At 38.7% G+C, this 15,692-nt stretch overlaps 2 protein-coding genes and 1 pseudogene across 4 annotated transcripts; all 3 read left to right on the top strand.

Moving 5' to 3' along the window:
* The first annotated feature begins 135 nt into the window (after nt 1-135).
* LOC135581528 (mevalonate kinase-like) lies at nt 136-4,382 on the top strand. 2 transcript variants are annotated; one of them, XM_065161933.1, is made up of 5 exons: nt 136-478; nt 615-858; nt 989-1,242; nt 1,534-1,947; nt 4,045-4,382. In XM_065161933.1, exons 1-5 carry the CDS (start codon nt 337-339, stop codon nt 4,152-4,154), a joined length of 1,164 nt encoding a protein of 387 aa, XP_065018005.1. In that variant the 5' UTR covers nt 136-336; the 3' UTR covers nt 4,155-4,382. The 2 variants fall into 2 exon arrangements, with proteins under 2 accessions (XP_065018005.1, XP_065018006.1); XM_065161934.1 differs by having other exon boundaries at nt 202-478; nt 4,070-4,382.
* Nucleotides 4,383-4,525: 143 nt separating this feature from the next.
* On the top strand, nt 4,526-8,638 carry LOC103996405 (zinc finger CCCH domain-containing protein 32-like). 2 transcript variants are annotated; one of them, XM_009417328.3, is made up of 8 exons: nt 4,526-4,772; nt 5,201-5,848; nt 5,950-6,098; nt 6,197-6,262; nt 6,414-6,530; nt 6,631-6,909; nt 7,005-7,325; nt 8,279-8,638. In XM_009417328.3, exons 2-8 carry the CDS (start codon nt 5,782-5,784, stop codon nt 8,294-8,296), a joined length of 1,017 nt encoding a protein of 338 aa, XP_009415603.2. In that variant the 5' UTR covers nt 4,526-4,772; nt 5,201-5,781; the 3' UTR covers nt 8,297-8,638. The 2 variants fall into 2 exon arrangements, with proteins under 2 accessions (XP_009415603.2, XP_065018007.1); XM_065161935.1 differs by having other exon boundaries at nt 8,269-8,634.
* Nucleotides 8,639-9,754: 1,116 nt separating this feature from the next.
* LOC135644329 (DNA (cytosine-5)-methyltransferase DRM2-like) lies at nt 9,755-15,584 on the top strand (annotated as a pseudogene).
* Nucleotides 15,585-15,692: the final 108 nt, after the last annotated feature.

Raw genomic sequence — 15,692 nt, 5'->3', positions numbered from 1 at the left:
TTATTAGAATTATTGTTGTATGAAAATTGGGGTAAATTTATTGGAATATCACACGAAAATTTAGAAAAAAGAAAAAGAAATCCACATAAGCTTCGAAATCTCAAATTTATGTCCTTCTTTTATTGGTTGCATCGTGTGATCGACGAGGAAAACGTTTTCGTTTTGATCGTGACATCCACCTGAAAGCCAACCATATTTTATTGCTTTGGAGGTTCACGTGTAGGAGAGAATCTGGTAAGCGAGATGGAGTAGAGAAGGGCGAGCTTGAAATCTACCAGTTGTTGATTCTTGGTCTTGGCCTCGGATTGTGAGCTTTCCGTGCACCGTTCGTTGGTAATGGCGGAGGTCCGAGCTCGTGCCCCCGGCAAGATCATCCTCTCCGGCGAGCACGCCGTCGTCCACGGCTCCACCGCCGTCGCCGCCGCCATTGACCTCTACACCCACGTCTCCTTCCGCCTCGATTCCCCCCTTCCCACTGGTTTGGCATCTCTTCCGCCGTCGATTTTTCGTGCGACTAAAGATCGGATTTTTTTTTTTGTTGTTGTTGAGGGATTTAGGTTTTCGAATTCGTTAGCCTTGTGCTCGAAGTAGAAATCTTGTGTTGTTCTTTCCAGAGAATGGTGATGGATCCGTAGAATTAGAGCTTAAGGATATGGCCTTGGTGTTTTCTTGGTCGTCCTCGAGATTAAAGGAGGTGTTGGGGGACGGTTTTGCTGATTCTTCAACCCCAGTTTCGTGCTCGCCGGGACGAATCAAGTCGATTGCTGCCCTCGTCGAAGAACAGAACATCCCGGAAGCCAAATTTTGGCTTTCTTCCGGGGTTTCCTGTTTTCTCTATCTCTACACCTCGATCCATGGGTATCAACCCATGCTAACACTCTTTTCTCTTCCCCTCATTTGCTTCATCTCTCTCTCTCTCTCTCTCTCTCTTTCTCTCTCTTCTTTAATCCATGCATTCTAAGCCTTTTCATTGTTTCTGTTTTCCCAGCTACAAGAGAGGAAAAGTGGTTGTCACGTCGGATCTTCCTCTGGGATCGGGGCTTGGTTCATCTGCTTCATTCTGCGTCTCGGTCGCGGGTGCTCTGCTTGCTTTATCTGATGCCATAAGCGTCGACACCTCGCAGACTGAATGGTTTAAATTTAGCAAGAATGAGCTTGAACTGGTGAATAGATGGGCATTCGAAGGGGAAAAGATTATTCATGGAAAGCCATCTGGCATTGATAACACCGTAAGCACATTTGGTATGTAATCTTCTGCTGTGCTTTAATTAACTTGTTTGAGTCGTGTAATTGTGTTCTTCTTGTGTTAATCTGCATAATTTTCTATCATATTGAGGCATAGTCATTCTAGAAGAGATGATCGTCTGTGCTCTTCATTTTATGGGGTAAAAAGTTTGAGTTGTGTGATAAGGTTCTTCCTTCTCAATAGTTTGATAATTGATCATTGCATATGTTATCATTTTTTTTCTGTCATTTTTTGTTTCTATGGAGCCATTTCGTTGTATGGTTAAACTTCGAGTGCACATGCAACAGGTGGCATGATTCAGTTCAGGTCGGGTGAGTTGACTCACATCAAGTCGAGTGCTCCTCTAAGAATGCTCATCACTAATACAAAGGTTGGGAGGAACACAAAAGCACTGGTTGCTGGTGTATCTGAAAGAGCATCCAGGCATCCGGATGCTATGGCTTCTGTGTTTACTGCAGTCGATTTTATTAGCAAGGAATTATCGGCCATTATACAATCACCTGCTCAAGATGACATATCCATCACTGCAAGAGAAGAAAAGATAGAGGAGTTAATGGAAATGAATCAAGGTTTACTCCAGTGCATGGGGGTAAGCCATGCTGCTATAGAGACGGTGCTTCGAACCATGCTGAAGTACAAATTAGCTTCCAAGCTGACCGGGGCTGGTGGTGGAGGGTGTGTTTTGACACTGCTGCCAACATGTATGCTTCTTGTTCTTTGTCATCTTATCAAATCTTTATCTTTTTTGTTGAATCTTTATGGTGAAATTCATTTTAGGTTTATATTTGAGTTTATTTTTGACTTCTGACAGTCTAGACTAAAAAAATTTTAAAATGTAAAAACCTTGAGAAGAGTGAGTTGTGACAGTGCATACAAATTAGGCATTGCCGGCTTTGATAATAATCTTATTTTCCTGAAAGAAAAATTTTGAACTAGTTTGATCTATTTATTCAGTTGTCCTCTTCTGTTTCAGAACTATTATGATCTGTTTATAAGAATCTTACTTTGGTTGCCCTGACTTTGAGAAAAAGTGTACTGGTACAATTTCAGGATGGCATTTGGCAATGCAATTTGGTTCTGGCTACTAAATTGGCATAATCGAGGAGATGAATTACAAGATTTTCTCAGGAATGAATTTTGTTCTAATTCTAACACCTACTGCCCATATAATCAGCAACAATTGACAATGAAATGATCTTGGATCACTGAAAACGATACAGCTGTTCAAAAATAGTAACTAATAGCCTGAGGTGGACAAACTTGGAGAAACACAAATGTGAGGTAGAAGGAAAAATGGATTGGCTAGTAGTAGAACAAGGAAAATTAGCGAAGGCCTTCATGAGTTGGATAAGATTTGTGGGAAAATTTTTTAATGGAGTTAGATGGTTATATGGATAAATTTCTTTGTGGATATGCATGTATACCAAGATATATACAGTGAATATGGGGTTATTGGCTTCTGTCTAAAGAGACTGACATTCAAAATCTGTACTGGAGGCTTTTTGTGATACAGGAAGTTTGGCACACTATTTGCACTAACACATGCATTTCAAGAAGAGACATGAAAATAGGCTTTAAGGAGACAACCTTCAAATCTAGTGATCTTTGGAGAGCAAAGCTTTTTAAAAATACAAGGTCTTTTTCTGTGTTATAAGGGAAGAAGCACGAAAGAGCTTTACAAGGTCTTTTCAAGGAAAGCGGCATGTGATAACCGTAGAAAGACATGCATATATGAGCATCTCTTGTGGATGCTATTAAATGTTTAAATTTTAATGGTGGTTTTGTATTTCACTATTCACCATATTACACTTAAAGGGAGTCTAAATGCATTAGATGTACGCACGCATATATATCGAGTGCTTCTAATTTTTAAACATGTAAGAAAATGTTTGTCTGGGGTTGCTAATATTTTTGGAAAATAATTTTACAGGACTGATAATTTAAGATTGTTATTGCTTTGGTTGTGAAGGATAAAAACCTAAAATGTCACTTAAATTATGCATTACAAACAATTATAAACAAAAGTTCAGAAGAAAAATAATCTGAAAGGAATTGCTAGATGATTTTTTTTTAATGTACAATCCCTATAGTTAGGGTTGTTCTATAGGCTAAGCGTGGGATGGATGGCATCCTGTGGTCAATTGCATATCTTGTCACTTGAACACCAATTAAATTTAAGTTGTGCTGTAACCGGACTGTGCATACATGGAATTGAAGTCTTTGGTGTTAAGAGTTTATCTGCTGCAGGATTGATCCTTGTCTGAACTAAACACCCAGTAGCCGAATAGCACATGAATTCTAAAAGTGTTCTGTCCCCCTTTGTGTTCTGCTACATGACATTGTGATATTTAAGCATGCAGGATCATGAGTGTGGTAAAAAAAAAAAAGGAATAACCTTGACTTCCAAGATGCAATTTGACCATCAAGTAGAAGCAGAAATTAAATGAGCATGAGACAACCTAATAGAAACATTCAGAATATGCGACTTGGTTCTTGTACCTTGTAGGACGAAGGATAGGCTCTGTTTTCTCCATATATATTATTTCATTGTTGCATTTTGAGGTTAAGAAATGGCATACTTTAAATTGTAACATACAGTTGAAGGATTCATCTTCTTTTTCATATTGAAATTTGAAATATCAATGATATATCAAACCCCCTATTCCACGGTGACTTTAAATTGTAAATATAACTACTTTTCATACTTTCATTGTATTCCCCATAACTCTTATTTTTTTGCAACTAATGCTTATATCTCTCCATCTTGTCATCCAATGCCTCCCTCGACCATTGAACAGTGCTATCTTGCACGATCATCGACAGGGCTATTGCTGAGCTCGATTCATGCGGCTTCCAGTGCTTGAAGGCTGAAGTTGGTGGGAGAGGTCTTGAGATTTGTTTCAGCTGATTATTTGATTTTCTGGATCCAGAAAGTGCCCTGTTTTGGTTGCGTAACATGAGGAATTTGGGGATGAGGATGCAATTAAAGGACAAGGTTGACTTGTGTTCCTCTGAACTTCCAGCAGTCCTTTTGACCTTTATTCATGCTCCTTGGCTGCTGTTCTGTAAACTTCACCTATTTTTGCCTTTGTGAACTTTCTTATCGAATAAATAAGATATTGTCCTTCGCAGATCAGCATTGTTTCTTCCTGCAAAGTATCATCTTGCTGGATACTGAATTGTGCAAAGAAGTATTGTTGAGATCTAGAAATTGCATGCTCATATACCATATGATGGCTGGGGTATCATAATCTACCTTCTAACAAGGAACTTGGAACAAACTACAACTACTTTGGCCACGCAGCGTTTTTGACGAGCTGTGATGGCCGGAGGGGTAAACTTGCAATGTAGTCAAGTAGATCATGATGTTTTGGTGCTATTCTACTTCTTATTTCGGCTAAAAACTTGTTTTCTCTGTGAATTCCAGTGCTCATACACCTTATTACCAGTACTTGTTCTGCTAGTGTTGTGATTGAAGAGGCTGCAAGCACCCAGTGGAAGGAAGCTGTTAAGAAGGTAGATTGAGGTAACTCATGAACCTGAAAATTAGGGGCTAAAAATTGAAGAGTCCGAAATGGGTTTGAATTTACTTAATATTCTTTTGGATGATTAGCAATTTAATAATCTATAAATTAGACTCAATTTTGTATTAATTTCCATAAAAAAAATACATAAAAACCATATAAAGAAACAATGACAAATCAAAGATATGGGATTTGGACTAATTATTTGACTCATCAAATTCTCTAATTTTTTGATTAAAATTATATTTATATACAGTATATCGAAATAAAAAATCCATGCGAGTTAGAAATTGATTTGTCATTGTTTTAGCATCTTATCTTTTGTTTGGCAAATTAATTTTTTTTTTTAGTACTTGGTGGGAATATGACCTCCCTTTTAAAACACCTAAATGTTAAAAATGAATTTTTACTCCTTTTCTTTTTGTTTCAGATTTTGTTCTTAATCCTCCTTTACCAGTTAAGTGTTAATGAAGCGAGCCCCACCACCTGCCACATCCCCCAAGTGTCATTAGGTACTTACTTATAACCGAGACGTGTTATTTGTCTATATCGATGGATTCTACTACCTATTTAATGTAACACCGTGTGCATAAGCACATCCCGTTATCTACATTACTAGACTGCCCTCAACGCCAAGCCCCTCGCACTGGATTGCCTATCAACAGGGAGGTGGCATTTTCGGTAATTACAGGGACAACAGGGGCCTTTACTGAAGCGGGCAACTTTTGGGCAGTTGCCGTTTACGGGGCGTTTAGTTTCCCACCTTTTTCTTTGGCGGGTACATGAAACCCCAACGGACGAAAAAGCCTCCCAAAGAAGCACGAAAGAGCAACGCTTTAGCGCGGCTGCAGAGCCAAAAGAACGGGAAGAAGGCGACAGACTTAACCCTCCCTCCTCGGTTGCCACTCTCACATTTACTCATCGATCGCGCCTTCGACGTCCCTCCGCAACATCCATCCACCGTCACTTCCGCATCGCCGTGCCTCCCCTTTGCTCCGGTGGCCGTCTCGCATGGAGCCGTTCGAGCCGGCCTCTGAGCCGGGACAGCCCCGCGCTGACCCCGAGACGGTACTGGAAGGTGCTCCATGTCCATTGCTCTGTGCTTTGGCTCTCGTTCCCGGTTTCTGTTCTCGTGGTCGTTCCGATTGATGTTTTCTTTTTGGTCTTGCGTTGTGGCAGGATCGATGTGGAAGATGGAATTGGGCAGCGAGGAGCCTCCGGCGTATCCTGAGAGGCATGGCCGGCCTGACTGTGCCTACTACATGCGGACCGGGACATGTGGTTTTGGTGATGGCTGCCGCTACAATCACCCCCGTGATCGCCGGATGGTACATAAAGTTGTTGTTTTTCTAGGGCTTTCTCCCAATTTTGTCTAATCGGTGGAATTTTGTTTTGATCTAATTTCCGACATCGGTAACTTCATCAGGTAGCCAGAGCAGCGAGAACTGGATCTGCACAACACCGGGAGCACACTAGCCGACCTGCATGCAGGGTATTTCTATTTAATTGGTTGGGATTGTGCTTTAGGTACCAATAATTCTTAGATTCACTGGAAACATGTCACGTTATTGATGCAATTTTATCGCAAATGAATATCCATAATTCATCCTTCCATTCAGGTGTAAGGCTTTATTGTTTTGCAGTATTTTGTCAGCTACGGGAGTTGCAAATTTGGTGATACATGCAAGTATGAACACCCAAAGCCAGATGGATCTGTGATACTGGCATCTTTAAATAAATATGGCTATCCATTACGTCCGGTCAGGTTTTGTTTCTCTAATTTTGTTTCTGATTGTTTTTTGTATGATGGAAATTCTACAGAATTGCTAATTCTAATGTTGTGGGCTTCAAAGAATTCAGGGTGAGAAAGAATGCTCCTATTATATCAGGACAGGCCACTGCAAGTTTGGATTAACTTGTAAATTCAACCACCCTGAACCCTCGTTGCCCTTGCCAGCATCACCATCTTATTCTATTGTTCAGCCCACTATATCTCCTTCGCATCAACAGTACCCTGTAATTACCAGTTGGGAAGTTGGTAGATCGTCGATGTTGCCTGCGTCATACATGCAAGGACCTTACGGCCCAATGTTGCTCTTCCCTGGGATCATGCCAGACCCTGGCTGGAGTACCTTTCCGGTTGGTACAACTACAATATCTCCCTTTAATGACTGAAATTCTGCAGAGTCCAAGTCCTGAATTCTTGATTGTAACGTACTTTGCTTGTGAATTAGGTCACTCCAAGTCCTCTAATATCTACCGGTGGAGAACAGAATACTGTCCTAGAAGAATCACAACACGATTCAGCAGCACAGATTTCTCGTTTGCATCCTGCTCATACAGAATCTTATCCAATGGCTGCCTCGGTTAGTCCATCAACCAATAATCAGACTGAAAACGTGCTTCCAGAGAGGCTTGATGAACCTGATTGCCAAGACCATAAGAGAACAAGCTATCGTAAATTAGGATCCAGATGCACATCTCATCATCGTACAGAGAATATCCCACCAGAAACAAGCTGTGTCTTTAGCCTTATTGGCCATCCTCTTCATCCGGTATGAATATCAAAGTGTTTTCTCTGCTTTCCTTTCTGGTTCAAAAGGTAGCTTTAAATTCCATGTATTTTTGCTTCTAAACTCCAGGATAACCTGAGGTGTCATTCTTTGGTGTTTAATAAATTTATAGTCAAGTTAGGTTCATCTTTTTATTTTCGTACGGAGAGATGGATGCTAAAATTCTTTTAGGGTCGATCCTAATATCAAGTTTGGTCTAAGGTGGTCCTAAGTCCTAACTAACATGCATGAAAAGGTTGTAGATGATCATATCTGATTTTGAATCTCTCCACATTATTTATTTGAGCATGCTTTCAGGTAGATATAATGATTTTATGCTTGTTGTTTCCTACAATTATCTGAAGACTGATTCTCGTATGTCAAACTTTTGTTTTATGAACACCAGTTGATATGCTTAATCATGTTCTGTAGCTAGAACTGCAAGCACTCTCCCTATCTTTTATCCTTTGGTTCACTAAGTTTCTTGCTACTTTTTCTTGTTGATCAATTGATGCCAGTCCTGAAAATTGGTAGGACATGATTCATAAAGTAATGTAAGAATAATTTAATAGTGCGTTGAAAGCTTTCCAGAGTTGTATCGTAATACAGCCTTAACACCTTGAACATTTGAATTTCCATTCAGAAATTAATTTTGATGTCATCTAAGAACTCAGAAGCTGGTTACGAAAATATCGTCTAGTTGTTTGATTTCATGTGATGGTCGTTGGAAGTTTCTTATATTGATGCTTGATGGTTGTGTATGTTTGAGATAGATTCTTTGATTTTCTGGCAGTCAAGTCAAAACTACCTGAATTCTTAGATCTCCTAAACAGGAACAAGGTGTAGATTTCCACTTATTTAAATTAAAAAAAAAACAACTTGTGAAGAACATTTAGACCACAAAATTCTGATAGCACTGATGTAATTCTAATCTATTTTTCCTCAGTTTTCTTCAGGCTAACAAGCTAGAGTGAGGACATAAGAAGCTAGCAGGTACTCTTCCTCATCAAATCATTTCATATGGAAGCCATTGGTAACTCAGAGTCATCTGAAGTTCATCGTCTACTTTGCATACTGTTGGGTTGCAGTTCTGACTCAAAAACTAGTGTCTTGGCATATGCACTGTGTATATCAGTTGCTCATGTTTCTTGTTTTATCTCATGTATATATACATGATGTAGAAATGAGTTATTACTTATGTGACATTAAATGCTTAATAAGTGCTTAATAGAACAATTGAACATAGTAGTTCTTGACTCCTTGTAATTTCAATTGAACATAAGTACAGGTGAGTCCATTCCAGCCAACAAGATACACCTTCCATCTCTTGTCCACTTCAATCCCACTCCTTAAATCACTATCCATACTTGTCAAACTTCCTCATCTCACTTTTCTCCTCATATCATAGAAAAGCATGCAGTATTTGTTGTGGTTTGCAATGGAGTTATAATGATACAACATATGATAACAGCAGGGCATATCTTAAGTGCCCCCTAAATCATGATGTCCTGACTCGCATACAAAGGATATGCTATATATCTAAAATAGAATATTTTTAAACTTACTACTAATCATAGTCAATAGTAAGGGGTATATAGGAGAAATATTTATCTCTAATTGGAATGAGATATAGGCGAAATATTTGTCTCCAAATACGACATGTGACATCCAAGTCAATAGAAAAAAAGAAGAAGATAAAACTAATCAAAATCTAAATAATATTTTCCTATTCAATTTACTGTTTAAAAAGACTGAAAAGTAAAAAAAATAATTAAAAGGATATATATATATATATATATATATATATATATATATATATATATACACACACACACAAAAATTTAGAGAGGAATTGGAGAGTGCGGCTCAGCCGTGCGGGCCTAGGCAGGGTCCAGGGTTCTTCGTTGAAACCGGGTGGTGGGGTCCACAAGTCGAACGTGGCGGGACCCGTATAAGTCGGAAGGACACCTGTAGTAACAAAGTCCAGTTTGTTTGTGTTTTATGTCGTGTTCGCACTGCGCCCATTGGTAAACTCCAGGGAGGTCGGTCGGCGCGCCTCCGCTTCGTTCCACGACAAGGTCGCCTGCGGAGACTCGTGACCCCCAGGATTGGCGTTTCAGCTGCCGATTTGGTGCGGCTGCAGGCGGTGGTTTCTTTTGACGATTCTGTTCTCTTCCCATTTTGGGCGGGGGGCGGGGCGGAGGCGTTTGGGGGGAGAAGTCGCCGTCAAGTAATGGTACATTGATCATCGAACCGTCCGATCTTTTGTTCGTTCTATGAATCTGACCAAGGGGTGTTGCAAATTGGTGTAGGATTGGACCAGCGAGAGTGAAGGGAACGAGGATTTTGAATGGGACTGCGATGATGAGGCGACGACGGGAGATGTTGTGCCGTCTTCTGAGCCCCTTGCGTGCCCGTCTGGGGAGGTAGTGCTTTCTTCCCCTTGGAGATCTGGACCTTCCAATCTTGCATTAATGTAATGTGATAACTTCTTGAACCCACGAATCTTCACTTGTTTTGAACACTGCTGTCGCAAAGGTGTTGTCAAATGAGGAAACTCTTGCCTCTTGATTTTGTTGCTCGGATTAAAACATCAGTTACAGGTTCATGATATTATACTTTTGACTATATCTTAGTTTTTCCCAAATGCTGAACTAATTGACTACATGAAGGATTCTGAAGTAGTTGCTCATTCTATGAAATTTGGATAAGTTAAATGGATACTAATTCATTCACCATCTCCAATCGTGAATTTACTGTGACATGTCAAACTAGGCAATGAGACTCAGCAATGACTGAACTCAAGCTTTACAAAGGTTGATGAGTCACTAGGCGTCAGCTTTGGGAGTAGGACTTACTTGTGACCATAATTTTAATCCGATTATATTGATTGAAATGCTGCATTGCATGTTCTTCCAAGGGTTGCGAGACTGGCCCTTCTCGCTCAGCAATGGTTTGCCATTTTATGGGGATGGGATTTTCTGAGGACATGATCATGAAGGCAATCAAAGAAAATGGTCAGTAATCCATATTGCCAATTGCCTGTATGTATTAACTTACCTACCTATGTCATGCTTTCTGAAATTTGTTGTGTATGAAGGAGAAGAAAATTCAGAAGCTATACTAGAAGCATTGCTTACTTATATGGTAGGTACATTCTCGATCAACGCTACTTTTAGGCCATATTTTGCCAAATAATAACAGTGCCATTCTAGTACTGTTTACTCCATGGTTGTCATTTTTATGGCTGAACACTTTTTTACTGAAGAGTGAAACATAGTGGTGTTTGATGTTGCAGTCTATTGGAACATCACCATCAGAATATGACTCCATCCCTAGAGATCTTTCTGTCTTAAGCAACAAAGATGAAGCAGATGACAATCCTTATGACAGAGTTGCTTCTGTAGATGAGGTAATTTTACTTGACTTGTCCTCTTTGAAAATGGATGACTATTTTAGTCTAAAAGTTACTACTTGCACATTGTGCCTAGATGTGAAATACTAAGCATTGATGATTGGAAGTTCTTTCTATTGGCATAGTTTATGAATCAATTTTTCTCCTGCTGGTTCCTAGCAGTTAAAAGCTCTCTGTCTAACCAACCATCAGGAAGCAACCATGGATGTTTAGATGACTTGCACGGTTAGCTGTTTTCAGGTTACTTTAGGCGTTACTTTCCATAATATGGAAGGCCATAAATGCTTGAAGAGGAGGACATTAATATTGGCCATGTCACGTTCATGCTGTTTTAGCCAGATGTTTGTAGTGCTTCTCTTACACTGCTTTCTTATATTCATAATTTGTATATATGCTAAAGATAAATGTTTTCTCATGATCTGACCATATATTTTCTGGATACAATAGAAGAGAGAGTGGACACAACCATAAAGACCATCAAATTCATTTGCATTTGTTCCTCGGTGAAGTTTGCTTTTTTCACTAGGACTTACTGGTTAAATGATATATTGAATTAGGATACCTTGCTTGAAACCAAAGTTACAGAGGTTGTGGAACTGTGAAAATGGTAAGAAGATTGAATTATCTGATAGAATTGTTTGAGATATAAGTAGCTAACTTTTTATAGCAAAATAAAAGACAAAAGAGGAGGGATATAAAATGAGAAAATTAAGATGTCACGCCATGAGCTTCACCTAGCTAATTGAAGAGCGGATGGAAGCATGTGTTAGGGAAGGGAGAGCTTGCAGAAGTATGAGTAGATTGAGACTCGCACGAGGCTTGAGAAAACCACAAGTACACTGGAAAATTCACTTCTGGGTACCCTGCTTGAAACCAAAGTTACAGAGGTTGTGGAACTGTGAAAATGGTAAGAAGATTGAATTATCTGATAGAATTGTTTGAGATGTAAGTAGCTAACATTTTTATAGCAAAATAAAAGCCAAAAGAGGAGGGATATAAAATGAGAAAATTAAGATGTCACGCCATGAGCTTCACCTAGCTAATTGAAGAGTGGATGGAAGCATGTGTTAGGGAAGGGAGAGCTTGCAGAAGTATGAGCAGATTGAGGCTCGCATGAGGCTTGAGAAAACCACAACTACACTGGAAAATTCACTTCTGGGTGTCGATATAAGCAAGGAGAATGATTATGTTTGCCTATGTCCAATGCAGGTGCTCATTTCTAGCATGATGCTATTAATGATGGATGAACATATTTGATAGAACAGGTGTGGGGAAAAAGCTTTTTCATTTTTTTTTTTTGGATGAGAAGTTTGTTGTTAGAATTTAGAAACATAGTTAAAATGTTGAAATAAATATGTGATTATGACTGGAAGATACAGGCACGAAGTTGTGATAGATGATGCTTTCGTGATATATAGTAGACAAATAAGTTTCATAGCAAATGTCAAAGGACACTAGAAAGCTATAACCTTCAGCGGGTTCCAATTAGTGTATGAGAGTACTGTAAAGTTGATTAAAAAACTGAGGACCATTGTCCTAGGCTGCATCAGTTCAAGTTGAATAACAAAGAACGAATGTCTCTCCACACCAACTAGTGTACTTTTTCTCATAAAATGTTTTTACTGTCTAATATTTACTTTAGTCGCCAAGGCATAAACATCAATGTATATTTTTTTTTCTTTCGTATCATGCTTCTCACATTGCATGATTGTCAGATGTTCTCTTTTAGTTGATAGCATTGTTAACTATTTTTTGTCAAGTTTTCCTTTTACTAGCCATTTTACCATTTAGTTACAATCTCTTTTTCTAATTTTCTTTGTCAATATGAAAAAAATTGAAGATCTATATGGTTTTTCTAAGTTAACAATTATCAGGGGAGTAATTTAGTATTAATCTCTGAGTGATCAGTACAAGGAACTTTTTCTTTTAAAATTTTTATCTTTCAAATGCAAGTCAATTTCGTAAAGGATTTATCAGAATACCATATAGTTGATGTCCGAAATTTAGATGCTATTTCCAATATTCAGAAATGCATCAGACATGCATAATATTTATTTTTTTAAAAAAAATCTTCAGGAACTTTTTGAAGATTTTCCTGCAGAGGATAGGAAGTTGTTGATCTTAGTCGAAATGGGTTTTCCCACTAATGATGCATCTGCAGCCATCGCTAGATGTGGTACTAAATTTGCATCTTATTAAAGTTTAATCTATTAAACATGCTGAAAATTTATATCATCATCAACTTTAAGCAGAACTTGATTAATCTATCATCATTTCTTTCTTTCTTTCCTTCCTTTTTTTATCTTCAGAGATCCATAACATGCTGCATTATCATATTCATTCTCTATTCTCTATGAGCATAAAATATAATTCTTTTCTTAAAGCGTAAAATATAATTTCTGAGGCTTTTAAAGTTTAAACTATGGAATCTTGTCAGTTTCATACACATAAATGTTTTCTAAGGTTTAATATTTTAAAGTGTCAAGTATCTCCTGTTGTCGTCAACTAAAGTGGTGCATTTGATTGCAGTTCTACATTCCCAATCTTTTAGAGCTGATTTTAGAAATCCAAGAGGCGTGACCTATTTTAAAGTGTCAAGTTAAAGGAATTGTTGAAAAATGTTGGATAGTCAGTATGGCCTCATTTTAGATGGCAAAATTGATCCTTTTTCAGAATTTATTTGAACCTAAACAAGGGATTGTTGGTGCCTTTAGCAGATGATTTCTGGCTTAGTGAGTCAAATGATTCTTGTAAATAAAGCTTATTCATGTTTATATTTGTTTGATGTAACTTTAAATATATTTTCAATTGTCTTAAACATTTATAAGTTCTGATAGCAGACTATATCATGGTAAAGAACTCCATCAAGAAGCCATATGCTTGTGAAATAGTACTTTTATCTTTGCAGAATTCTTTCAAATCACTGATAAGGCAGAAGTCTTTTTACGGTTGGTTCCAACTATGTTTTCTGGTCAAGAATTAAATTAATCATCAAGCACTCACACTTGTGGTGATTCAAGATTTCTTTGAAATGTAGTAGGTGGAGCTAGCTGAGTACTAGTATTATTCTGCTTATGTATCAGTCCTATAGAAAATAAGATTTTGTTAAATCCTAACATCCTTTCTCAAATCTATTCTGCTTTCTGGAAAGAAAAATTTTCTTGACTTCCCCTACCGCTATTGGAACATTTTTTCCATTCAATTGAATCCTCTTTATTCACTGCCTTCTTTTTTATCTATTTAATATCTCCAGGTCCAAATGCATCTATATTGGAATTAGCAGATTCCATACATGCGGCTCAGTTGGCAAATAAGCTCGATGATAATTTAGGAGTATCTACCGTCTCCAGTTTAGTTGAAGATGAGGTATCTCAGATCTGTGAATTTCTTTGGAATTACATTCTCTATGACTTTCTTATCTTTGTATTTTTGTTATCCTATAGCGTCAATCTAATTGCCCAAGAGGTGCGGAGAGTAGGTTTGCAGAGGTGACCAGGAGCAAACGAAGATGCACGTCAACAGAAGATGAAGACTCTGTTATCTCTTTTTCAAAGCCTATGGTTGGTTTTAGCCTTCCAAATCAGCGGATGTACATGGTTCCGAGAAAGATAAGTGAGGCAGCTATTGGTCCACCGTACTTCTATTATGAGAACGTGGCGTTGGCACCAAAAGGAGTCTGGGAAACTATGTCACGCTTCTTGTATGACATCAAGCCAGAGTTTGTGGATTCCAAGTACTTTTGTGCTGCAGCTAGAAAGAGGGGATATATCCATAATCTTCCTATACATAACAGATTTCCTGTTCTTCCAATCCCTCCAAGAACCATTCACGAGGTATTTCCGGCAACAAAGAAGTGGTGGCCCTCTTGGGATCCTAGAAAACAATTCAACTGTTTGCTGACATGCATATCGGGTTCAAGACTGACGGAGAGGATCCGCAGGGAGCTTGTACAGTATGACGATCCACCACCACTACAAGTAAGACAGTTTGTGCTATAAATGAATGCAGAAGGTGGAACTTGATCTGGGTGGGGCAGCATAAGGTTGCTCCTTTAGAACCTGATGAACTTGAGATACTTCTGGGGTATCCAAGAAACCACACGCGTGGGGGTGGCATGAGCAGGACAGAAAGATACAGGTCTCTAGGGAACTCATTCCAGGTAGATACAGTAGCATACCATCTATCTACTTTGAAGAATTTGTTTCCAGATGGTTTGAAGGTACTCTCTCTTTTCTCGGGTATCGGAGGGGCAGAAGTGGCTCTTCATCGTTTGGGAATGCACATGAAGGTTGTGGTTTCTGTTGAAATCTCTAAGGTAAATAGAGACATACTTAGGAGTTGGTGGCAGGAAACAGGCCAATCTGGGATGCTCATCGAATTTGTTGATGTGCAAGAACTTAACCCTCACAAGATGGAGCACTTGGTTAACCGGTTTGGTGGATTCGATCTCGTCATTGGAGGAAGTCCATGCAATAACCTCACAGGCAGCAACCGTTGTACTCGAATTGGTCTTGAGGGTATCCATTCTTCACTGTTTTTTGACTATTGGCGAATCTTGGACCTGGTGAAGTGTCTCATGGGAAGGACCAGTTGATCTTTTGGCAGTCTTCTGCATCTTCAACTGCCAACTTGTGTCTTGTTTTTTTTTTGGGACTCTGAACCAAAAAAGGTACATACGAATCAACTTCTCACTCCATGCAATTACGTAAAGCTGTTAGTTTACAGATTGCTAATAGTGTTGCGAGCTTCTCTTCTTCTCCTTTTAATTGCAATCTGTCATATACAATTTTAAGACTTTTGTCTTGATTACCAAGTTCCAAATTCATGTATAACAAAAGTTGCTCTTATTGCTCTTATTGTTAATATTACAAATAGTTGAAAGAAACAAATCAACCTTAGGTTTTTGGACGATAGAAATTGGTGTTCGGGTGGCCCTTACCTCCTGCAAACTACTT

The sequence above is a fragment of the Musa acuminata genome, chromosome BXJ3-8 (genome assembly GCF_036884655.1).
Source record: "Musa acuminata AAA Group cultivar baxijiao chromosome BXJ3-8, Cavendish_Baxijiao_AAA, whole genome shotgun sequence".
Classification (NCBI taxonomy): Eukaryota; Viridiplantae; Streptophyta; class Magnoliopsida; order Zingiberales; family Musaceae; genus Musa; species Musa acuminata.
Note: the sequence above shows the minus strand (reverse complement) of the source record. Positions and strands in the feature narration are given on the sequence as shown.